General features: G+C 41.5%; 1 protein-coding gene and 1 long non-coding RNA gene across 4 annotated transcripts in view; one reads left to right on the top strand and one right to left on the bottom strand.

Annotated features, from left to right (window-relative positions):
• LOC104653001 (uncharacterized) overlaps positions 1 to 26115 on the top strand; it is a 40875-nt gene that overhangs the window by 6120 nt on the left and 8640 nt on the right. For 2 of the 3 annotated variants that reach the window (XR_012514058.1, XR_012514059.1), the window contains exon 3: positions 988 to 24885. This is a non-coding gene — a long non-coding RNA (uncharacterized LOC104653001). The remainder of the gene's footprint in view (positions 1 to 987; positions 24886 to 26115) is intronic. The other variant, XR_746282.3, reaches the window with a different exon arrangement.
• SDC2 (syndecan 2) overlaps positions 13329 to 26115 on the bottom strand; it is a 114744-nt gene continuing 101957 nt past the window's right edge. The window contains exons 3-5 of the mRNA XM_003938746.4: positions 21804 to 21937; positions 15698 to 15833; positions 13329 to 14599 (exon numbers count right to left, since the gene is read on the bottom strand). Of these exons, the coding sequence (XP_003938795.1) occupies positions 14436 to 14599; positions 15698 to 15833; positions 21804 to 21937 (434 nt within the window). The 3' untranslated portion in view covers positions 13329 to 14435. The remainder of the gene's footprint in view (positions 14600 to 15697; positions 15834 to 21803; positions 21938 to 26115) is intronic.

The raw sequence follows: 26115 nt of genomic DNA on the forward strand, positions 1-26115 counted from the left end.
AATTCCACTTTCCTACCATCTTCTTCTTCTTATATCCTCAATAAGCCTTTTCCAGTGGAATATTCTAGAGAGAATTAAGCTTTAATGCTTTAAGGCCTCCATTATAATGACAAATTCCATCCTTGGAATAGAATAGATGAGAATTACTTAAATCATTTTCTGGAAGGTTTAATTCTCTTACAGGAACCCTAGTTGAGAAAGGCTGCTAGAGTGTGGTTCTTAATATGTGGTAGAAGATGGACCCCAGCACCATATCCCCACATTCCAATATATGGTATGGGGACAGAAGAAGTGGGAGCAGGGAGATTCTTTAAATAATATGACCTGGGAATTGCATGTATTCCTTCTGCTTACACCTGGTCAGCCAAAACATAATTTCATAGCCAAACCTAGTCACAAAGGATACTTGGAAAAGTCATTTCTAGCTTGGCAGCCATATACACAGCTAAGACTTTTAGATATTTTATTACTAATAGGAAGAAAGATGAGATAAACAGGAAGATATTTATCAGTCTGTCACATTTGACTATTATTCACCAGATAGTATTTTTTTTCTTTTTTTAGACGGGGTCTTGCTCTTGCCCAGACTAGAGTACAGTGGTACAATCATGTCTCATTGCAGCCTCTGCTTCCTGGGCTCAAACCATCCTCCCATCTCAGCTCCCAGAGTAGCTGGGACTACAGGCATGCACCACCATCACAGCTGGCTTTTTAAAATTTTTTGTAACAACGAGGTCGCATTATGTTTTCCAGGCTGGTCTTGAACTTCTGGGTCCAAGCAATCCTCCTGCCTTAGCCTCCCAAAGTGCTGGGATTACAGGCATGAGTCACCATGCCCAGCCTCACTAGATAGTACATTTTATAATACCAGAAATTGTCTCATTCACTAAGCGCAAATAAGTTGAGTATATTTTTTAGCACAGTATTTATCACATAGAATACCCTTAATAACATTGATTGAATTCAATCTATTTATATCCCATGCAGGTAATCCAGACAAGTGTCTTGAATTACAGTTTTCAAAAGACTCAGAGGCTAAACACTTCAGTGAGTATGTACGTCACGTTTTCTCTTTTTCCTCTTTTCTTCCTCCTCCTCCTTTGTCTCCCCCACCCCTTCTTCTTCTAAGGTTACCTTGATTTTTTTTCTGAGCTAAGTTTCTCTTTGTTAGTTTAAATTATTGATTAAGTTGACTCTTCAAATCTTCAAGATCAATTTGTGGACTTTCACAACCTGCAGAAGAAAACTCCTGTCCTCAACTGAGACACAAAGGGAACATTTAAGATATGAAGATTATGTAGAAAAAAATGAGTTGATATTTGTTAAAAAATAATTTTTTTTTTTTTTTTTTTGAGACAGGGTCTTGCTCGATCCCCCAGGCTGTAGTGCAGTGGTGCGATCTTGGCTCACTGCAACCTCTGCCTCCTGGGTTCAAGTGATTCTCACACCTCAGCCTCCCTAGTAGCTGGGATTACAGGTGTCCACCACCACACTTGGCTAATTTTTGTATTCTTATTGGAGACAGGTTTTCACCATGCTGGCCAGCTGGTCTCAAACTCCTGACCTCAAGTGATCTGCCCACCTTAATCTCCCAAAGTGCTAGGATTATAGGCATGAGACACTCGGCCTGGAAAAAGTACATTTTTAAATAAAAAACATTTATAATGGTGCCTGGCACACAGTAAATGCTATATAAGTGTCATAGAGTTTAGAAGGTTAGAGCCAAGCAGTCTGTGCTCTCAGCCTCTACCCATGTGTCACTCTCATCCTCCTATAACCAAGTATAGATGAACTCCAATTTATGTACCAGTGGCTCTCCAAAAGCTCCCTTGTAAGCTAATGTTTCAAATTCTAAATGTGTTTCCCCCCAAAACAGTACTACAGATTAGGTTTGGTTCCTATGCCAACCTATTAAGTAGACCAAACCTATTTAACTCACACCATGGCTGATTCGGCACTGCCGTGGCCCCAAGACCAGTGTCCCTCTAGGCAGAAGATGGTGGATAGGTTTAATCTCCCAATCCAATTCCAGTTGATTACTTGTGGCTGCATGGATCTCTGTCTGGAGAAGAATTCTGAGGTTGGCCTTAGCAAGAGAGCATACTAGAATCAATTAATGATGTCTGAAGAAATGGGAAAAGAAGACCAAAAACCAGATATTGTCATCTCTACTCCAATTACCTTGTCTCTGAGTACTCCTCAATCTTGAGCGCTGAAGAGTGTTTAGGGAGTAGGGGAAGAGGACAGGAGAAAGATACAGAGAGCAGAGAGGAGAGGTAGAGCCTGAACGAGGCTTCAGTGACAGTATGGGAGGCCCTGATGAAATCAAAGGTTGGGGCAGCTCTGATGTGGGGATAAATCTGTTCAGTAGTATGAGTAATTTATAAATCAAGTATTTCCATATCATCAGTACCTGCCAAGCCCTTCCTCACACCCCAATGATCCATCCACTAGCAAGCAAGGGGAGGTAAGGTATCGATATCTTCTATTCCACTGACATTTAAAGAAGTCAGGCTCAGAATGGTTAAATGACTTGTCACACAGCGAGGCCTAGGACATCAGTCATGAGTTATATATAAATGCAATGTCAGAGTAAAGTGAAAATGAGCATGCATAACCCAGCAAGATGATCCCACAAACCACCAGCTTGCATACAGAACTGTTACTAAAGTTCGGGATGGGTGGAACTTTGATCCATAGTCCTGAGGTTTTCAGAGTGGACATTAGGATGGAAAATAGACTTTGCATGTAGTTTGCTGAGAACTTGTTTCTCAGCGTAAACTGGGGGAAAAAAAAAGTATTTGATGCTAAAAGCAAATCCCAAGCTAGGTCACATTTAGGAGAGTACTGTAGCCCAGCAGGCCCCCAAAATGTCATGTCAGCTTTCGAAAGCATTTCACAGTTGCTGCAACAGCACTGCTGGAACAAAGCCAGGTGGCTTTAGAAGAAGCCCAGTCCCTTAGACATAGATGACACTGCCAAGAGCAAAATAAAAAAGGGCCATTGCCTGGCTTGGCATCTGGATCCTGCAGCTGCCAAATCATATCCATTAGCCATGCCAAAGTAATCCGTGGAGAAATTCCCAATGAGAGGCCCAGCAAGTCAGAAAATTGCTTATGATCCAGGCAAGCAGTGGGTTCCAGCTCAGCAGGTCCGCTGAGATTGTCGGGCAACTTTAAGAAAGTCAGCAGAAAGATTTCAGTTCTAGTTCATAGATGGGCATTTTCATGAGTGTACATGCACACACATAGGCGCATACATGTGTGAGAGCGACCAACAGAAAGACAGGGTCAGGGAAGAAAAAGGGGGAAATTGGGAAGGAGAGCGAGATAAAAGCCATTTTGTAATTCCACTATATAACAGGAAACTGAGTCACAGGGACTGAAATCCCACCCTGAAGGGAGAAAAGTCACGCCTACCCTTCTAGGGAGGAGAGAAAAAACAAATAAAAACTCTCAAAAGTTATCTGAGCTGGGCAGAAGCTCTTCTCCCACCCTCACATCTGCCTTGGGCTTTTCTTCTTTTCAGATTGTTGTGAGAAAACAGATGGCTACAGAAGCCTGAATTTTAAATTTATGAATGGAAATTTGAACAGATGTTAGCAATCAAGATGGCATATAAGAATTTTTTTCATACCGTGTTTACAGCCCAGCCTCCCTCACATAAATGGGAGAACGGGCCATAAAAAGGGTAGTTTTTGATCTCGGGGACAGCCTGGATCCAGCGTGGTGATTATGTGGCACAAGGGCGGAAATACTGAAAGAACAAAGGGAAAAAACACGAATCAGCTCCCTGTTTACATGCTAAATATTTATCTGCAAAATGCTAAAATGTATCTGGAAGAAAACTGTAAATTCATTAGAGCACTTTCTCTGACTTCAGGAGGTGAAGTACAAGCCCAAGTTTTAATGAGTATCTGTGGACACCTACTTACTTCAATTCTCTTTAGACTTTTCACAGGACATAAGTCATTTGTTTGTTTTGTTTTGCTTGGCTGAATGTCCCAAATATATGGGATCCCACCAAATTTCACAGAGAAGTGGAGAAGATTTGATGATGCATGCAGTGTTTGGAACTGGGCTATTACTAAGAAGGGTTAGTGGTAGTGGGGGTGAGGAGAGAAAGGGGTGGGGATGGCAAAGTGAATCAAACATAATCTAGGTCCTCAGTACAATTAGAACTGAAGGCAAAAGCAGATATCTATCTCTATAGCTATAGCTATAGCTATCTCGCTCTCTCTATATATATCAACATAAAGCCAGACAAGGTATAATATTAAAGGCTAAAGGAGTGAAGAAAAAGAAGTGAGGCTGATTGAGAGAATGGATAATGACAGTAATTCCTGATATCCTGAAAAGAGGAAAGGATTATGGAGTGTATGGCCATCTGGGAGAAGAAGAGAGGGTCACCCAGGATTTGTTAGCAAATCTGGTTGGTAAGATCTTCAAAAACTAGGGTGGCCATAAAGTCTGAAAACACAGATTATATTATGTTATCAGATATTGTAATGTAACAGCAACAGACCATTTATTATGTATTCACATGCGTTTACTGACTTTGAGGCTACCCTGGCTCTCTAAAATCTGATCACTTCGCCGTGATTGTCTCTCTCCTTGAGTTCCACAATAGCTTCACTAGTCTTCCTGTTGTGTTTTTACCCATCTTTGCCACCTCCAATCAGCCTATTGTCAACATGGTAATCCACACAAAATCATAGCAATCCCTTTGACACACTGCTTTTCAAAAAGAAGTCCCTGCACAAGCAGCAGCTGCTGCACCTGAGAAACTTGTTGGAAATGTGCATTCTCAGATTGCACCCACGAGTTTCTCACAATCAGAAACTCCAGGGCTGGAGCCCAGAAATCTGTATTTTTTTTTTGGGGGGGGGGACAGAGTCTTGCGCTGTTGCCAGGTGCCAGGCTGGAGTGCAGTGGCATGGTCTTGGCTCACTGCAACCTCTGCCTCCTAGCTTCAAGCAATTCTCCTACCTCAGCCTCCCATGTAGCTGGAACTACAGGCATGCGCCACCATGCCCAGCTAATTTTTGTATTTTAGTAGAGACGGGTTTTCACCATGTTGGCCAGGATGGTCTCGATCACTTGACCTCGTGATCTGCTCACCTCGGCTTCCCAAAGTGCTGGGACTACAGGTATAAGCCACCGCGCCCCGCCCAGAAATCTGTATTTTAACACAACTTCCTGATGATTCTGATGCCTGCTGAGGTTTGAGACCCAATTTTAACCATAGATCAGATCATGTCACATCATGGTTCAAAATCCTGCTCCCCAAAGTCATCACAGTGACTACAGGGCCGTACAGATGCAGTCTGGCCCATGGATACGGCCCTGACTACCCACCACTCTACTCTCCAGCTCACCAGTTCCTTGGCTACACTCTAGGCCATGGCACGCACTGTTCCTTTTGCCTGCAATCCTTCCCAGATCCCCTAAGGCCCTGGTTCCCCTCCCCCATGCACAATGGCTCAATCCCTCACCAACTTCAACTCTGCTCAAATGTCACCTTTTCACTGACACACAGTCACTCATGCATTGCTTAATAATGAGGATATGCTCTGAGAAAGGCATCATTAGGCAATTCTGTTGTTGTATGAATGGAATAGAGTGAACTTAAATAAACCTAGATGGCATCGCCCGTGATATGCCTAGGCTATTTGGTATAGCCTGTGACTCCTGGGCTACAGACGTGTACAGGATGTTACCATACTGAATACTGCAGGCAATTGTAACACAACATTAAGTATTAATGTATCTAAACGTACATAAACTTAGAAAGAGCATAGTAAAAATATGGTAATATAATCTTACAAGCAGTCCCATCATTGACACAAACAATGTTATATAGCACATGACTATATAACTTATTCATTATTGTCTGTCTCTACCCAGGGACTGGAATTGTGCCTGGCAAAGTGCTCAGAAAGCATTTGGGTAGGAGAATGAATTAACTATCTTTTTTTTTTGTAAGACAGAATCTCACTCTGTTGCCCAGGCTGGAGTGCAGTGGTGCCATCATGGTTCACTGCAGCCTCCAGCTCTTGGGCTCCAGTGATCCTCCCACCTCAACCTCCCAAGTAGTAGCTGGAACTATAGGCTCATGACACCATGCCCAACTAATTTTCTTTAAAAAGTTTTTTGGAGAAATGGGGTCTCACTATGTTGCCAGGCTAGTCTCAACTACTGGGCTCAAGCAATCTTCCCACCTCGGCCTCCCAAAGTGCTAGGATTCCAGGTGTGAGTACTGAGGATCTCCCAGAGGCTGGATATAGTGCTATGTTCATCACTTCCCTTACCTCATTGAATTCCACAAGCCAATGTAATGGATATTATTATCATTATTTTACACATGAAAAAAATTGAGCTAAGTGGAAAAATAGAAAATTAAAGAACAGATAACAGATACTAAAAGCATAAAGGACTAGGATGTGGGGTTATCAGAAAAGGAAACGTCATGATCTCTAGGTCCTGGATCTGACGTAGAGCCATGTTGTCTACAGTTTTACCCCCTTTACCGCTTTTCCCTGCAATTGATGTCGACAGAGGAATTCAAGCATATTCTGGTATTTACTGAAGTAGAAAGTAATTAAGGTTGGCAAAAATCATGCTTTGGATGACCTTGGGACAAAGCTACAAGTGGGAGAATGACTCACTCTTTATTTGCTGTTATGTTCCCATTGTGAACAAGATAACAGAGATACTTCCTGAAATCAAATAGTTCTTACTCCTCTACCCAACTACTATATTCTATTTTAAAAACAGTTCAGATTTTATGTTATTAATGACCAGGTAGAAGAGGATACTTTACCTACCTATTAATTTTCTCCAAAATGTGTCAGTGGTGCATTATGGGAATTTTCCTCCTTTGCAATGAAAGATTGTGTTCTCTGCTAAGCATCTGCCAACATGGCAAACCAGTGCTAAACAGTGAATCAGGTACTGGTTCACCTAAAAAGATAGACTGCTAGAAGGCAGGCCCAGGACCATCCTTCTTTATTTTCAGTAGTTTCTGGACCTGCAATTCCACTTTCCACAGTTTCAGTTACCTGAGGCCAACTGCTGTCCAAAAATATTAAATGGGCCAGGCGTGGTGGCTTACATCTGTAATCCCAGCACTTTGGGAGGCCACAGCAGGTGGATCACCTGAGGTCAGGAGTTTGAGACCAGCTGACCAACATGGTGAAACCCCATGTTTACTACAATTACAAAAATTAGCCAGGCGTGGTGGCAGCCACCTGTAATCCAGGCTACTCAGGAGTCTGAGACAGGAGAATTGCTTGAACCCTGAGGGCAGAGTTTGCAGCGAGCTGAGATCCTGCTACTGCACTCCAGCCTGGGTGACGAGCAAGACTCTGTCTCAAAAAAAAAATAAAAAAAAAATAAAAAATAAATGGAAAATACCGAAAATAAACTATTCATAAGGTTTTAATTTTGTGTAGTTCTGAGTAATGTGTTAAAATCTCCTGTTATTTTGCTGTCTCCCACCTGGGACATAAAGCGTCCCTTTGTCCCATGTCCCCATGTTGTAGACCCTCCACTGCTTAGACACTGAGTAGCCATCTTGGCTACCAGATCAACAGTCACAGAATTGCAGTGCTTGTGCTCAAGTAACTCTTATTTTGCTTAATGGCCCTAAAGTGCAAGAGTAGTGATGCTGGTGATTTAGATATGCCAAAAAGAAGCCATAAAGTGCTTCCTTTCAGTGAAAAGGTGAAAGTTGTCAAATTTATAAGGAAAGAAAAAGATTGTATACTGAGGTTGCTAAGATCTAAGGTCAAAATGAATCTTCTCTCTGAGAAATTTTGAGCAGAATATTGTTATAATTGTTCTGTTTTATTATTGTTGTTGCTCATATCTTACTGTGCCTAATTTATAAATTAAACTTTATCATAGGTATGTAAGTGTAGGAAAAAAACCTAGTTTATACAGTTGTCAAAGTCAAATTTAAAATACAGACATGAATCTCTAAATTTAAAATATTTTAGTCTGGGGTAGGTGGCTGACACATGTAATCCCAGCACTTTGGAGGCCGAGGCAGGTGAATCACTTGAGGTCAGAAGTTTCAGACCAGCCTGGGCAGCATGGTGAAACCTTGTCTTTACTAAAAATAGAAAAATTAGCCAGGCGTGGTGTTGCATGCCTGTAATGCAACTTGAGAGGCTGAGGCAGAAGAATCTCTTGAACCCAGGAGGCAGAGGTTGCAGTGAGCTGAGATCTCATCATCATGGCACTCCAGCCTGGGTGACAGGGTGAGACTTCATCTCAAATAACTAATAAAATAAAATGGTTTATATGAGAAGCAAGAATTGAAATTCAAAGAATGCACCTCAACTGGGTGGTCTTCAATATGTCCAAAGAACAAGAGAAAGCTGAAGGTTTTATTAAAAGGCGAAATACTACCTACTGCTTTTCAAGAAAGTTCATTCGCAATAAGGTTTTGGGGAGCTGGCAAGCTCTGATTGGTGAGGGAATGTTTTGGGTAAAACTAGTCTTAGAGACATAGCAGCTTGTTTCAGTAGCTGTTGATAAAACTAGTTTCAGGTTACATCAGGCAGTCTCAGCAACCAGTCTTGCAGAGAATTACATTCTTGAAGCAATGCCATGTGCCATACCGTCTTTTTCTCTCTGGCCCCCTTGACTCTGAATTGGTTGGATTTGAAAAAAATGACCCAATTTGAATGAGCAACTTCACATAGTATAGGGCTAGGTATCTCCATGGTTTTAGCTATCCACTGGGAGTCTTGAAATGTATTGCCTTTGGATAAGGGGGTGCTACTGTACTTAACCTTTGCAAATAATCTCATCTAGTCCCATGGCTTTTAATACCATCTACATGCTGTTCACTCCTGCGTCATCACCAGGGGTCCAGGAAGGAAAACAGAACCCACACCTGGTAGCGCAATAGAATTTAATGCCAGTCGGTGCAAAAATGTTAAAAAAAAAATTTTAAGGGCAAACTGGAGAGAGAGAGATAACCCAGAGAATACCAGCATTAGGAAGTTGATGCCTCCCTAGGGGTAGAGAAACCAAGGGGAAAGTGGAGTTTTGAGAGTTTAGGAATAGCAGGAGTTAGGGCCATGGAGGAGGGCTTACCTGGTGGGAATTTAACCACAGAGGAGGTGAATTCATGTGAGAGATGTTGCCCATAGCAGAGAGAGGGAAAAGTACTCTGGCTTTTCCTCTCCTGGCAAAAGTACTGCAGTCTTTTGCCAGTCTCTTCTATTGACCAAACTTTCCCAGAGGCCAGTTGGCAAGGAAACTTGGGAAATGTTATTTGCATGGGTCAACCTGGCATACCCCACTCTCCTGGTATCCATTCATCTTCAAGCCATACAGAGTAGAGCAGGAAAGAGCAGGAAATGAATCAGAGTGCCAACAGCTAAATGAACATTAATACTACCCCTAAATTAATATCTCCAGCTCTAAGAGAGGACGTCTTCTCTGAGCTCGATTCTGACATTTGTTTACCTGACACCTCCACTTGGTTGTCTAATAGTCTGCTCTAAGTTAACATGGCCCAATAGAAACCTTTGGTTTACCAACTAATTCCCCTTGGTATTCCTTCTCAGAACATGATTCACCCACTGCTCAGCCAAAAATGTCAATGTCCTTTTCATTCTTTTACTTCCTACTTCTTCCAACCTTTTAGCAAGACCTATTGATTCTTCCTCCCCAAACAGTTCCTCTCCATCTCCACTATGACCACCCTAGGGCAAGCCAACATGATTTCTTCCCTAGTTGACTATAATGATCTCCCAACTGCCCATGCTACCTCCACTGTGTCCACTTATAATGCATTGTTCAGGGGTCAGTTCCTGCAGACCTTGAGGGCAAGGGTAAGCAGCAGGGACTTTATTCTAAACTAACTTGTAAACATAAACTAACTTTTATCTTAATGAGATCAGTTTAGCTTCCTTGTGGGAAATAAAATATAAGGGAACAAAAGAGAAAGACGACCAATTAAAGAGGGAACTGCACTTCTCAGCCCTCTTCTTCTACCTCTTCTACCTCTGTCTCCTCACTCTCCAGCTAACTGGTCTCCTCCCCGTTACTCCAACATGCCAAGCTTGTTCCCTCTTCAGGATCTTTTCACAGCTAAAAATCATGCTTGTCCTGATTTTAGCACAACTGGCTACACATCAGTCAGAACTTACCCTCTCAGAGGTCTTTGCTGACTCGGCTGTAGTAGTAATGATGGCTGCTCACAAATATCCTCTCTCTCTCCTTCTGGGCACAAAGTAAGACTGCATGCACTTCTTTGCTCCCTGGACTGGAGACGTGGCCATTTGACTTGCTTTGGCGAATTAAGTATGGGTAGAAGCTTTCAGATCCCACTGTGTGTTTCACCCTTTTTCCTTCTACCACAGTAATAATCAGCAGTGTCTCAGATAATGGTTACTCCATCAGCCTGAGCCCTCGAGAGAGGATGACAATGATCCAGAGCACAGCTCCCCACCAACCAATGGGAGAGTGGGAGCAAGAAAGGAATCTCTACTGTTTTAAGTTGCTGAGACTTTTGAGATTGTTATGATAGCATACCTAGCCTCTCCAAACTGTTACAGCCCTTCAGTCCCGGCCATCAGCCTATACTGTATTGTGTCCATTATGGAAATTACCAGCTGATAATTTCCACTTGTTTCATTTATTGATTTTATTTCCACTCTGCAACCCACACCAAGTTCATGAAAGCTCCATGTGAGCAGGGTCTTCCGTCTGTGTGGTTCACTACTGAACCTTCTGCTTCTTGAATTTTCCAGTGCATGGTCAGTAGGCAAATATTTGTTGATTGAACTTCTGATGGATTGCACATACAAGCACTTGTTTTGTGAATGCTATTTTGCCAACAAAACTGGAAGAAATGCATCTTGCACTCAGCATCTCTGAAGCACCAAAGCCTAACATTTCACTCTGCTATTTGTGGGTTGGATTGACGTCTTGGGTTACACCCTTCCAGCTAATTTGCAGGAAGCCAAGCTGCTCCCAACGTTGCCACGATTCCATGATCAGAAAACGCCTGGCTGGAGATCATATACAGCAGATGAAGAAAAATAAATGAAACTTTACAACCATAAATTGTTAAGAGTGAAGTCACCCAGAGTTTGGAGACAGAGTGGGACAGAACTGATTTTGATACTGTTTTTACCACTGAAAGATGTTGTTTTACCCTTTTAAAATTTTCTGTGCTGACTTAATGTAATTCCCCAGAAATGGCCAAGTCTCAAATTTCACTATTGTCATAAAATATTAGAACTGAAAAGAACCTTAGTGATCACTCAATTCAGACTACTTCATTTATCACCCAGCTTAATTTTAATTGGAAGCGTCTTAGGGTCTCACTGTTGTGTGTTGGGGGCTTAAGTTTTAGAAATTCACATTAGAGATAGTGTTGCTCAAAGTTGCTGCCTTTTTTGGTACTACCAAGTAGGTTTAAAAATACTCTTTTCTCGACCACCCCCTCATGTATTTGTAACAACGCTATAAAGATCACACTTACAAGATTAACCCCGCAATATTTTTAGGTTTTATATTTTTGCTCACCTAACATCTTTCCTTGATGTTTCAAAATGTCTAAGATATTAAAGAATTAAGCTCCTTAAAACGATGAAGTAGGACACAGTAGTTTCTTCAGGGACACTTGAAGAACGTAATTGTATTCTACTTAACTAGCTTACCCTCCTAGACCCTAACAGACTATATCCATAACAAACCAGTGCATTTTGTCTAACTTGCAAAGAAGTGCATTAACAACAAATTAATTCACTAAATGTTTGATGTCAAACTATCAACTCTCAACATTAAGAGATGGCATTTTTATAATCTTGTTCAATTTTATTAAACAGGTCCTAATCCTGAAATTCAGGTACTATTCACCTGCAGCTAAATCTGAAAACCAAAACCAAAACCCAAGTGCTATTTCCCCCATGGGCTGAAAATGGGACAGCGTGACTATTTCAAGTCTCTCAAACACAAAGCCGTATTCACTCAAGGAAAATCATTTACATGTGGTTAAGGAAACAGGAAATTTTCACATTGGCTTTCATATTTACATTTTACCAAAAATTTCCTGAACTCAGTAATCATTACTACCACTTTTTATAGTATTATTTACTGCATCTTAAAAAAAAAAAACAACTTAGCAGAAAGTGTACAGTTGAAGAAAACTGGATGTCAGTCTACAAATGATTTACTTTTGGCATGACAGACTTTATTTTGGCACTTTCACAAATATTTTGCTTTACAGCAGTGACAAAATATTTGCCAGAAATTTTTCTTTTCCTGGCACGGATATTCCAAGCAGTTGTTATTCTTTGAATTCAATTTCACTCTGCTTTGCACAGTTAGACGTATACCCGTTCTTACCTTCTGTTACCGAGGGACTCTGTGTGGCTTTAGAAGGTGCTACCGTTTCCTTTAGTCACTCTAAAGTGAATTGATTCTGTAAGTGATGGGGCAGGAATTTGAGAATTAATTAAGGCCATTAAGGACTTAAGTAAATACTGTTCCAAGTGTTGCTTTAAAAAAAAATTGTTTTTAATGAATTCTGTGGCAATTCCACGGAATGTTCTCCAAATAAAGTATTCATACTTTATTAAAAAAGTAAATTGTATGTTGGAAAAGTTGCTATTTTTACTGTCTTCTTCCTTCTTGGATGGCTCTCAGTTTAAATACAAAATTAATGGTAAAATAGAAAAATAAAATGTTTAGTACAGAAAGTACCAGCCAGGGTACCCTCATACCTCCATCTCCTTCCCCAGGCATCACTCTTTCCAGCCACTTCAATCCTAAAGCAGTGAGGCCCTCATTTTAACACACAGAGCCTCCCTGCCTATCGTCCTTCCCTGTAATGTGAGCTACTACAGTCCATTTATATGTTCTTTCGTTAAGCTTCAGTAGACATTTGGAGCACAATTTCATAGGTAAATCAATGTATAGGCCTAAGCCTTAGATACCAACATCAGGAAAGCCCCCTTCAGATCTTTGGAATTTATAGTCTTAAAAGTTCTTTGCAAAAGCAGGTGTCCGTCTTAATATTGCCAACAGCTATTCTATAAAGGTTGCAAACTTCAAAATTCCCTGGCAGCTTTCCAGTATCTCTACCTAGACACACACAGGATAATACATTCAGATTTCCTCTGGCCAATTCAGAAGTGAATCTGGTAACAAACAGTCTCATTGACAGGCTCTTTGGTGTTGATTTACAGACACTGTGGAACTCTCAGAAATCAAACCCACGTCATCCTTGAGAGCAGATGGCCGTTAGCGAAGGGGAGATGTACATTTGATCAAAAATGCACAAAATTTATAACAGTGACATTTTCAATATTAGGCCACATGATTTATTCAGTAGTTTTTATGTTCCCAAATTACAATTTATGTCTATTCATAAGACTACAAAAGCTACCATTAGAATTGTCTGTGCTTATAAAATACCAACTTTTTTTAAACTGTTATATATACTCATTAACACCAGTCTGCAACAGGTTACATAGAATCAGAGGCACTTCAAAGGCTTAAAAAGACGTTTACAACTTAAATGCATTTTTAAGAACAAAAACTGGTTTTTCTTTAAACCTCTACTCATACCTTCAAATTGCAAGAAATTAACAAATACAGTGGCCAAAGGAATCTGCAGCAACTTCTTAAAACACTGTTAGCATCTTTGGGTTTGCTGAGGCTTGTCAGTAACTTACATCAAATCCTCTCAAAAGAAGATCTGATTAGATAGAAATGACTAAACGGTTTTGTAGCAATAATCCAATTTTACACATTAATTTGCTGTTGCAAATTTGCCCAAAGCTACAGATAATAAAAAATAAAGCAAGTGTAAAATGGATAGTCTGACACTTAAAAATTTATCCAAAGCGGAAGTTAAAGTTTACATATTTGAAAATCACATATACACTAGATAACCATTATCTGAATTTTCCAAAGACAAATTGCACCATGACAGCTACAAAAGGCATAGGATTTGGTTTTAAGGGCACAAGAAGGGAGGGCAGAGGAGAGGAGGGTGACAACAGATAAATTAACAAAGTAAGACCAACTTGATAAGGTCAATCTGAGACATGCTGACACAAATGAAACAGCTTTCATCTTTGCGTCATAGGAAAAAGACAATCATTTTGTGTTTGCGCATAGAAGTTTAAACCAATTCCATGAACATCGAGGGTTTTCATAACATATTTTGCCACTGCTATTCACAGAACACTGCAGATGTTAAATTTTAATTTTATGATGTTCTAAAGAAATACATGAAAAGTTTTAAATACAATGGGATTTTATCATTAAAGTGCCAGAATGGCTCTTTAATGAAAAAAACAAAAAACAAAAAACAAAAAACAAAGATCTTCATTATTCTATGCAAAAGCTTTATTTTGAAAAGTTCAGTGATCTCATAAATAGAGACACTAAGTTGGAGTTTTATGCATAAAACTCCTTAGTAGGTGCCTTCTGATAAGCAGCACTGGATGGTTTGCGTTCTCCAAGGTCATAGCTTCCTTCATCCTTCTTTCTCATGCGATACACCAGTAGCAGGATAAGAAAAATTGCAAAGAGAAAGCCAATGACTCCACCAGCAATGACAGCTGAAACAACCAAAAGGAAGATGACTTTAGAAGAGATTCGAGGGTTGCGGACATTAGCTTTGTTGTCAAGCCCAATCTACATACACTTTTATACAAGGCTTAATTTGAAAACCCCAACTGAAAAAAAAAAAAAAAAAAAAACAACTAGATTCAATGAAGCAAGCAGGTGACTATGTAAATCTGAAACTCCTCAGGAAGGTACAATAATTTCTTTGATTAGTTTTAATAATACCACCCAAAAACCTCAATAAGAAAAATCTGGCCATGATCTTAACTAATTCCGTAACTGAAAACTACTTTTGTCTTTTCAGTAGTCACATTTTATATTCTAATTTTCTAATTGCTTTTTTTAACGCAAAACATAGTATAATTGACTTAAAATTTGAGTATATATGGAAAAACATGCAAATTTATTTCTATTCTTGCATTTGAGACCATCAAGTGTTCTTAAATCTTCCCCCTTAAATATCTGCACTTCCATTCAATTAAGTTAAAATTGAAACAACATTCTTAACACCTTGGGCAGTACTTAAGTGAACTGCCTTCCCACTAAAGAACTTTTCTTTATTTTGAAATGTAGGATGCCTTAGAGCAGGCATCCCCAAACTACAGCCTGTGGGCCACATGCGGCCCCCTGAGGCCATTTATCCGGACCCCGCGGCACTTCAGGAAGGGGCACCTCTTTCATTGGTGGTCAGTAAGAGGAGCACAGTGTGTGGCAGCCCTCCTACGGTCTGAGGGACAGTGAACTGGCCCCCTGAGTAAAAAGTTTGGGGACGCCTGAAGACTGATGGATCTTCTCATTCTGCCATCTCTCTACATCCAGCTGCTCTGGATCAATTCAGATGTTAACTTTCCCTCTTCTAGGCTACCTCCCATCACCTGCCCAATGGCTGGCCAAAGGGTAGGTTGAAGGAGCTGGCAAACAATAATGACAATGTTTGCTGAGCCTCTTGCTTCTTTCTCTGGAAGGAAGGGCCCTCAAGACTGCTTTTAGCAGAAAGGTGATAGCAAGCTTTGCTGCACTTTTAAATATCACTCAGACTAACAGAGGCCTATGTAGGCACCCTCCCATCTGACGCCCACCAGGCTACTCACCTGCTAAGACTTCTGTTCGTTTAAACAGACTGTCTGAGTGTTTCTGAGTATACACATTTGTATCCTCTGCAGCTGAGTCATTTTTCCTTTCTGAGTCAGAGAGGCGACCTTTCTCTTTGTCAGTTTCCTCAGGTGACTGGTATGGGAAACAAGGAAAGATTACATTGATTTAAGAAAATGTGCTGGAAAGAAGAAATAATAGATGAGTATATTCCAAAATTCTTTTTTTCCCCCAAAGAATGAGTTTAGGAAATAATTGGAATAATCACTTGTGTAATGTTTATAGCAATGGGTTTCATAATGGACACGTGTAGTTCATGGTTTTGCATAACACCCATCACATGATCAGGCAAGACAGAGAGCTAGTGAGTTCATAATAATCCTAAGGACATGGTGAGATTGTTTTAGTGGACATTTTCTAAGGCCTCTACTTTCTCACCACTCTTCTGACTTCAGGTCACCATCTCCCTCCAACTGCACCAGCCCAACAGCACTGCCCCAATTCTCCTTACCTCTTCACTTCTGAGCTATACAGGGCACTACAGCAACAGCTCCTTTTCAGATATTCTCTCACGCCTGACTGAGCTTTTCCTGTCCCCACTCTGTGGGGAACAACCCCCACGGAGCCTTACTCCTAATGCTTCCCCTTAGTCACATTACCTTCAGCAACCCTGGACCAGGACTTCTGGGGACTTGGGTTATCCACGTGGCTCCTCCCTGGCCCTACCATACTTCCTTTCTGCAACTTGGTTTCCTCACCTGTGTAATGAATGACACTCAGAGGGTCTCAGACACTCCGCAATGCTCAAGTAGAAAGCTATGGGAATACCTCTCACAGCCTCATCTCTAGTCAGCATTATTCCCAACAAGCCAGCAGCCTGCAGGACATTAACTGCTGGCTGCACCCCCTTTAACTCTACTCATCAAGTCTAAGTAGTCATTAACTCATTGCTGAATCAGATCAGCCTTCTCTTCTATTCCCATTAATGGCGGCGTATGTGGGGTTGTTCCCAAGCTATTTGGGCACATTTTATATCATATGTTTTCCATGTCACAGCACTGTCAATTTGCCTCCCACCATGCTCTCACATTGCCTTCGCCCCTTAGGCTCTCATTGCCACGGCTTTGTTCAGGCTGCTAGCACATCACACTCCAGCTCCTGTCCCGCTCGACGTGTGTTGGGTAGCTCCCAGTGTTCCCCCAACACGCCACTTTTTCACAGCAGAAAACCCTGTGAGGTCATTTCCACCACCTCTTCATTATCAACAATCATCCTTAACACCTGCACTACAGTTCAGCAGTCCCCAACCTTTCCATCATGGGAGGGTAGGGGTGGGAATGAAACTATTCCACCTGAGATTCTCATAAAGCACACAACCTAGATCCCTGGCACGCACAGTTCACAACAGCGTTCGTGCTCCTAGCTCCTATGAGAATGGGGCGCCTCTGCTGACCTGACAGGAGATGGAGCTCTGCTGGTAATGCTCACTCACTTCTGGCTGTGCCGCGTGGCTCCTACCAGGCCACCGGTACTGGTCTGTGGCCCCAGGGCAGGCAGGGACCCCTGCTCTAGTTCATGCAGTTCTATTCCCAGTCCAAATGTTGTATTTCTTTTACTGTATGTTTGAACTTAATGAAGCCTTCTCTGATCTTTTACCTCCCTAAACCCCAGAATTATTTCCATAGAAATGATCTGTTGCCTTTCTGACTCTCAGCACTATCACTGGGAATATCTTATGCGAATCACCCAAGGTTCTGTTGATCCACATTAGCTGAAAGGCATTAAAAACTAATAATAATAATAAAAAATACAGGACTGCTACTAGAGGTTCCATTTCAATGGGTCTGGGGTGAGGAAGCTGGCACTGATTTTTACTGCTATTTAAGTTCTCCAGACAATTCTGTAGTTTAAGACCCAGTGGGTTAGAGAAGTCCCATTCAAAGGAGTTGTTCCTTCTCTAACAGTCTGAAGTTCTTGTCGGCCAACACCACTCATGAAAACACTGTCAACTTCAGTTGAGGTTTAAAGACTAAATGTGTATGGGTGGGGAGCCCAGGGTGACAGGATCATTCGAGATCAGCCTGGAAAACATACTGAGACTTTGTCTCTAACAAAATTTTTTTTTTAATTAGCCAGGCAAGTTGCTGTGCATGTGTGGAGGACCTCTCAACCCCAGGAGTTGGAGGCTGCAGTGAGTTCTATTTGTGTCACTGCATTCTAGCCTGGGTGACAGAGTGAGAGACTGTCTCCAAAAAAAAAAAGACTGCAGACAATAATCCTTCTCAGCTCTACCACTCTTCCTAAGTTCCTAAGAGCTTCCCACCATCTTCATTAGGACTCCACAGAGTCTAACACACCATAGCTCAGCAAAGCAACTGATTGCTTTCTGAAGGCTACAGTTTATCCAAAATGGCAGCCTGCTAGTTAAGTCTAGAGGCTTAAAGGGCATAATAAGAAAAGACCTCACCTTCTTGAGTTGTGCAAGTAGCTCCTGTGGGAACCTGGCCACATCATACTTCTTTTCTGCACCTTAAGGCCACCCTCTTTGCTAGGAAGGGCCATAAGCTAGACCAGGGGAATCCATTTGCACTCTAGGATATGTAAGATCAATGTCATGTCCCTGTCTCAGTCAGCAGAACACTAGGCTTCCACTGAAGGTGTAATGTAATAAAGTATAATAAAGGGTAACTGTCGTTCTCAAGTTGCAAGAAACTCTGTACTACCCCTAAACCTCAACTTGCCATGATTTGCAAAAAAGCAGAGGCCATAGAGAAATGTTCATTTCACTGGTGCACAAGTTGCACTGAAAATGTCACTGCCCTCTCTGTTTTTAAGAGAGAAAGAAAATCTGAGACCTTCCCAGGCCTTCAGGTACCAAAATAAAGCCAAAGAGAGCAGCTCAAACTCAGTATTTTTCCTGAGTTTTTTTCTATTCTTCTCATGAAAAGCCCATCATTAATTGGCTGCCTGATGGAAGGAAAGGTAACAGATCAGAGAATGGATTACCTGGGTGCTAATCTAGAAACCTTTCTCTGCTCATTAGCACTGCTTTGCTATCATAGGTTAGAAAAGGGAAGAAAAATCTCAAATAGGTGAACGCTCAGGTTTGTGACTAGGGAGAGAGGTAAACAAATTCTGGTGGGGAATGAAATGGACATAAGTAATTACTGTCATATGAGAGAGTGAGTTTAATGCATCCATAGCCAAATCATCTTTGTCCCATTATTATTACGAATCATATGGTTTCACCTTGGGATTTTTGAGTCCCTAAGGTCATTTAGGAGAATTGATCTTTTCAGTTTCCTCTGACTCAGCTTCTGATCTGGCAGGCAGAACAAAGCATGCCATCACGGATCTGAGAGTGTGGGGACTGAAGGACTCCACAGAACTGGAGACACCCTACAGCTGGAGATGCACCCGCCTCACGCTGCTCTGGGTGGAAAATTCATTTCTGAAGTAAAAATGTTTTATCGCATGGAAGCAGAGGCTTGACTAAGAAGAAACCATTTTGCAATATGGAACTAATCTGAAAGACCTTAACTCTTGTATGAATATATGTGCAAAATGCAATTGCGAAAAGGCAGCAGGGGCGATTAAATGAGGCCAAGTAAAGATCTGCCACATCGGCATCTGATTGTTTGGACGCCATGGAAATGGAACAGAAGTAAAAGCTTATGAGTGATGCTCTGCTCAAACAAATAACGGGATTTCCTTTTTACATTTTAGTCACTTAAATTTACAACAAACTAGATAGGATATCTGTAACAGTGACATTAATGCCACTGTGAGACCAATTCAAAAGCAAAATCTACACTAATGGTATCCTAAAGGCAATGTTCAATTCAGCTGTACCACATAAACAGCGGAATGAAAAATTTTATCATTATTATTCATGTTATTCGTGATCATCATTATCAGTGCTGAGAACAGCATTCAACACATAATGAATAGCACTCATAAATGGATGAATTTTTATTATTACTACATTGAACACAAATGATAGTAGGAATATAAATATATTAAAATCTTTTGGGCTCCTTCATTTTTAAATTCACCTGCCAAACTTCTATATTTTTTATTTCAATCTGATGCAATTACTTCTAAGACCAAGTTTTCAAAACGTAAATTAGTGGTCGGTCCATTGTTAACAAACCAGAACTCTATGTCAAATTAAGTCTTGCTTAGGATACAACTCTTTATCACTACAAGCCAAAACTCATCCAGGAGAGTTTCTTCCCTCAAGCTAGTGAGTCCTAACTGTCTCTGACTTCAACAGACTTAGTCAAGAGAAGTGGTCAAATAAAAATGTGGTAAATGCCAAATGCATCTTTAGTAGATAGTAGATAACCGTGCTACACACTCTGAGGCATTCAGTCTTCCTACCATCAATTGCACCTGCATTTTTCATTTCTCCCTTTCCTTTTCTGTTTCATTCATTCAACTGATATATTGATACAGTAGCTTATATGCACGGACCTAGCACATGCCAGGTGAGTCGGCCTCAGTTCTCACAGGGCTCTCCTTGCCTTCCTACCACCTGGCTTGTGAAATCAGTCTACCACTAACAGTAATTGACCCTTCTTGGTCCTACAGAGAGCACTTCAATCTGGAGAGGGCTGGCTTCCTGGCTGTTCCACATCTGCAGAAACCTATCCAGCTGTGCCATTCACCATTCCAGTCACACACACTGGGGGGATGGAGGAAGAGGAGGAAGAACAAACATAAGACTAAGAAAAGCCGACATGTATTCCTGCCTGAAGAGGGGATGCCTCTTATCCAAGGAAGGCCTGTCACCACCTTCATCAAACAGCCTTCCATATCCACATACTGTCTGCTGCTAAAGCTTGGCAGCATCTCATTTCTAATCAACAGATGGGTGAGCTCCAACAGGGGATGCTTGTGCTTCTGAGTTTTCATAAACCGTATGTTACCCACCCCTGCACTGACTGCAAGTCTACCACTACGGTTATTACACACGTTCATTTGGTGAATTGGCTTGGTGTCTTCTGCCCCACCAAATTCAGTGAATGTTTACAGAATGCTGACTAGGTCTCAGGTGCCATGCTACATGCACTCACATTTCATCTTCTTAACGGACCATAGGAAATGCATTCAGAAGCTAAGAAACGTAGACTGGACCCAGGATTTGAAATTTAGATCTTTGCCAGACTTACGCATGTTCTAACTTCAGTGGGTTACATATTAGTGGATGGTTAGCTAACTGCAATATTAACAAGGTCAGAATCACAAGCTCCAAGTTTTCATTAGCTGGTCACTTTACTCAGTTCTAAGGCCAAAGCCCTTATTTGAATAAGTCAGCTCTCAAAATGAATACATATATAGATGTACATTTGTATGTACACATACAGATGTTCATCATCATCCTTGAGAGAGGTCAAGGGTTACATATACTGATGGTAGGCCTAAGAACACTTTGAGAAATGACTTATTGAGACTAGGACCATCTCAAGAAATAACCGCTTCTTATTACATAACCTGCAAGCCAGGAAACTAAAGAAGCAGGGCTTTGCTTCTTAATTGGGCTTCAGACATTCCTTAAGGAAGGCTGGAACAGTGCACGGTGGCTCACGCCTATAATCCCAGCACTTTGGGAGGCCAACGCTGGTGGATCACAAGGTCAAGAGATCAAGATCAGCCTGGCCAACATGGTGAAACCCCATCTCTACTAAAAATACAAAAACTAGCCAGGCGTGGTGGTGCATGCATGTAATTCCAGCTACTCAAAAGGCTGAGGCAGGAGAATTGCTTGAACCTGGGAGGCGGAGACTGTAGTGAGTCATATAGAAAATGTAAAAAATAGTGGTATATAATCTGGGCCTGGATGACAGAAATCGTAAGTGGGTAAATAAAAATGATCAAAAAGAGTAAGGAAGAGCCATTTATAACACTACCATGAAACGACCATTTGTCCTTACACAATTTTAAATGGGGCCTCTTAAAAGAACTGCTGTGATACATAGGTCTTGATGGGTAGCTCCAAAAAGAAGAAAATAAAATAATAAAAAAGGGACTGTCATATACAGTCAGTAAAGTGGGGCATTTATAATAACCTGATAATGCAATGCAATGCAAAACAGAACACACCTTTGTCTGAGCAGGAATCTTGTTCTGTATATTCAGCGTCGTGGTTTCCACTTTTGGAGCAGCACTAGTGAACGGTATCTTTGGCAGTGGTCGAGATGTTGTCAGCTCTGGACTCTCTACGTCCTCATCAGCTCCTGGAAACATAGGCAATCATGACACAGGTATCTCCATTATCAGATACTATTGCCTGAGTTGACACTGACAGAATCACGTTCTTTCAAAATGCTGGCTCCTTAAGACTTCAGCACAAAGTTTCCTGTGGTCTTCACCATGATGAAGAAGAGATTTCAAAGGTGTCTGTGGGTAACCTGGCAAGTTTTTCCTTGATATTATTATCCTCAACACTCAAGTAGCCCTTCTTTCACTTGCATGTTTCATTCTCCCTGCTTGACAAGATTTTTTCCAATCTACACGGAAATACGCTCCATTTCCGTTTTAAGAACACAACAGGTGGGGTGTGGTGGCTCACACCTGTAATCCCAGCATTTTGGGAGGCCGAGACAGGCAGATCATGAGGTCAGGAGATTGAGACCATCCTGGCCAACATGGTGAAACCCCATTTCTACTAAAACTACAAAAATTAACCAGACGTGGTGGCACGCAACTGTAATCCCAGCTACTCTGGAGGCTAAGGCAGGAGAATTGCTAAAATCTGCAAGATGGAGATTGCAGTGAGCTGAGATTGCACCACTGCTCTCCAGCCTGGGCAACAGGGCGAGATTATGTCTCAAAAAAGAAAAAAAAAGAAAGAGAAAAAAGAAAAGAATACAACACAACAAAACAAAACACAAAACAGGAAAACTCTCCCATGGCTGACCCCTTATTCATCTGAGTTCATGCCATCTCTCCCCATTTTACAGGCAGATTCTTCCAATGGGGAGAGGATACTCACTACCTCTTGTCTTCACCATCTTCTCCACACTACATTCTACTCCCTCCAGGAGCATTTTCCCTGTCATCACTATTACTACTGTTTTGTTAAGGTCACAAGTATCCACAGCACCCAATGGCACTTTTCAGAATCGCCTTCCTCTTGTAGAACTTCCTAGCACAATCACACATTGTCAAGTGCCATCTGACCAACCCTATTTCTTTGGGCTCTTATGAGTTCCTGGCTTCCCCCTCACCTTTCTGGCTTTTCTAAGTCTCTGTTCTGGTTTATCCTCTTCTACCTGAACACCAAATATCAAAGAGTGTCTGAAGGTCTGTCCCTAGGTCTCTTCTTACTCTACACTTTCTCCCTCATCCATGTCTGTAACTTTAATAAGGGATGATGTAAGCACAGATGATACCAAATTTACATCATTGGCTTTTACCACCCCTCTCAGAGTCAGATTCATATATCCAGTGGGCTACCTGGCATTTTCACTTGAATGACTAAAAGGTACAACACACCTCTAAACATGTCCAAACCAGAACTCATGATCCTTTTGTCTTCTCCCCATGTGACCTTGAAGTGACTGAAACCCTCTGTTCCTATACACCAAAAACTCTGACTTCTTCTTCCTCACCTTGTTTTTGAATCCATTATCCAGTCCTATCCTATCCTTATCTTCTTCTTATCCCTCCACTCCTAACACCTTTCTATAGTTCCAGAGAGAGCCACCACTGCAATCCAAGCCACTGTGACCTTTCCGTAAACCACTGTACCTGCCTTCTTCCTAACAGGCCCCTTTCAGCCCAGTCCTCTGGCCACAAATTGTCTACCGACTTCATCATCCCCTTGTTTAAAGCTCTTACAATGGTCCCCCACTGCTCTTGGAATAAATATACTAAGAAATGCCTCAGCGCAGGCTTGTGTGATCCAGCCTCTGACTTGCCTTCTCAGCTTCCTTGAGCATCATTTACCTGTTGGCTCCTGTGCTCCAGCCTTGGCATCCTAATCCTTCTGCCAGAAAATCTCACCTACTTAATTCCTAATCTACCCCCAGACTTCAGGGAAAACCTACCCTCTGTATTAGGTCAGAGATCTCTGAAATGGTTTTTAGCACCACCCTTCTTACCCTAATTGCACTTATTACAAATTTATAATTATGGATTTGTGTGTGTAACTATTTTTCTTTTTTTTTTTTTTTTTTTTTTTTTTTTGAGATGGAGTTTCGCTCTTGTTACCCAGGCTGGAGTGCAATGGCGCAATCTCAGCTCACCGCAACCTCCGCCTCCTGGGTTCAGGCAATTCTCCTGCCTCAGCCTCCTGAGTAGCTGGGATTACAGGCACACGCCACCATGTCCAGCTAATTTTTTGTATTTTTAGTAGAGATGGGGTTTCACCATGTTGACTAGGATGGTCTTGATCTCTTGACCTCGTGATCCACCTGCCTCGGGCTCCCAAAGTGCTGGGATTACAGGCTTGAGCCACCGCGCCTGGCCCTGTGTGTGCAACTATTAATTAAAGTGTCCCCTACTAGACTGGAAACGCTGTAAGGCCAAGGAATTGTTCGCTGAGGGCCTAACATACTGTCTAGGACGTAACAGGCTCTGATCTGGTATTTGTTCAACAAGTGACTTTCTGGGCATGATTTCTGTTTGTTGTTGCTTTTTCACCAGAATAGCATTTGAGAATTTCTGACATTCAAATACAACACTCCTTTTAAGTTGATCGTTTGTCAAATTTGTAACAACTCAAACAAACTCAAACTCTGTAACTCAAACTAACCAGACTTCCTCAGACAACAATGAATGATAAGTACCTCTAAATTCCTCAAACAAAAGAAATTGAGTATTTTCCACAGAGTAGTATCAATGCAATAAGCAGGTGGGAGAGCAACAGGTAACATGCTGGAAACATGTGCGATGGCTATGGTTTATTTCTTTCTTTTTCTTTTCTTGCTCTGTCACCCAGGCCAGAGTGCAGGAGTGTGATCATGGCTCACTGCAGCTTCAAACTTGCAGGCTCAAGCAATTCTCTCATCTCAGCCTCCTGAGTAGCTGAAACTAAATGTATGTGCCACCGCGCCCCAGCTAATATTTAAAAAAATTTTTTTTGTAGACATGAGGTCTCAACTACATTGCCAGGCTGGTCTCAAGCTCCTGAGCTCAAGGGATTCTCCTGCCTGGGTCTCCCAAAGTGTTGGGATTACAGGTATGAGGCACTGTGCCTGGCTCCTCGCCGGTTCTTTTCTTAATATATCAACCGTCTCCTTTAATTTCAAAACATATACATTTACTATTATAGAGAAGAAACGGCAGGGCATGTTGGAATAAATACAGGGTTTGGTATTTAAAAAGCGAACAAATCTACTACTGGTTTTGGCATCTATTAGCCCTGTACTCTTAGGCAAGTAATACTTGAGTCTTACTTTCTTTATCTGTAAAATGGAGCTAATAATAACTAACCCACAAAGGTACATATATGACACAGCTACATAGCTCACAGACAGATACATATGTAAAGCATTCTGCATACATGAACTGTTATGTATATACAGGTCATTAATAATGATGGGTCCAGAAATATTATGCGTTTTTATCAGCTGACTTAATTATCTATCAACATTTTACATATAATTTGCTTGATTTATTCCTACAATGAATCATTTTCTTAAAAAGAAAACTTCAATGAGAAATGAAACATTTCAATCAAGAGCTTTTAAAGACCCCCTTGTTTCCCAAGTTATCAATATGAGTCATCAACCTAGAAGAGGGATGAATCTGTATGAGGGAAGAGATTTGTAAAGTAGAAAATTCCCCTTAGGCTGGCACTTTTAAAGTTAGAGACATGGTTGGGCGCCATGCCTCATGCTTGTAATTCCAGCATTTTGGGAGGCTGAGGAGGGCGGATCACGAGGTCAGGAGATTGAGACCATCCTAGCTAATAACAGTGAAACTCTGTCTCTACTAAAATGCAACTTAAAAAAATAAAAATAAAAATAAATACAAAAAATTAGCCAAGCATGGTGGCATGTGCCTGTAGTCCCAGCTACTCGTAGGAGGCTGAAGCAGAAGAGTTCCTTGAACCCGGGAGGCAGAGGTTGCAGTGAGCTGAGACTGTGCCACTGCACTCCAGTCTGGGTGACAGAGCGAGACTCCATCTCAAAAAATCTTGCTCAAACCAGAAATCTGGGAGCCCTGCTAAGTACCTCCTCCTTCAGGTCCCACTGTCTGAAATAGATTACCCCAAGGCCCGTTCTCCCTGTCTGAAATAGACTACTCTAAGGCCTGTTTCCACCTGGGAAACTTCTGCTCACACTATCAAGTCCAGCATCAACGTCATGCCCTCTCTGAAGGCATCCTTGATCTCTCCATCAGGGCACTGTTTCTGTCTCTATGTTCCCCTGCTCATTCTCTTATCTTTTTTGTTATGTATTTATTT

This window comes from Saimiri boliviensis, chromosome 15 (genome assembly GCF_048565385.1).
Source record: "Saimiri boliviensis isolate mSaiBol1 chromosome 15, mSaiBol1.pri, whole genome shotgun sequence".
Taxonomy (NCBI): domain Eukaryota; kingdom Metazoa; phylum Chordata; class Mammalia; order Primates; family Cebidae; genus Saimiri; species Saimiri boliviensis.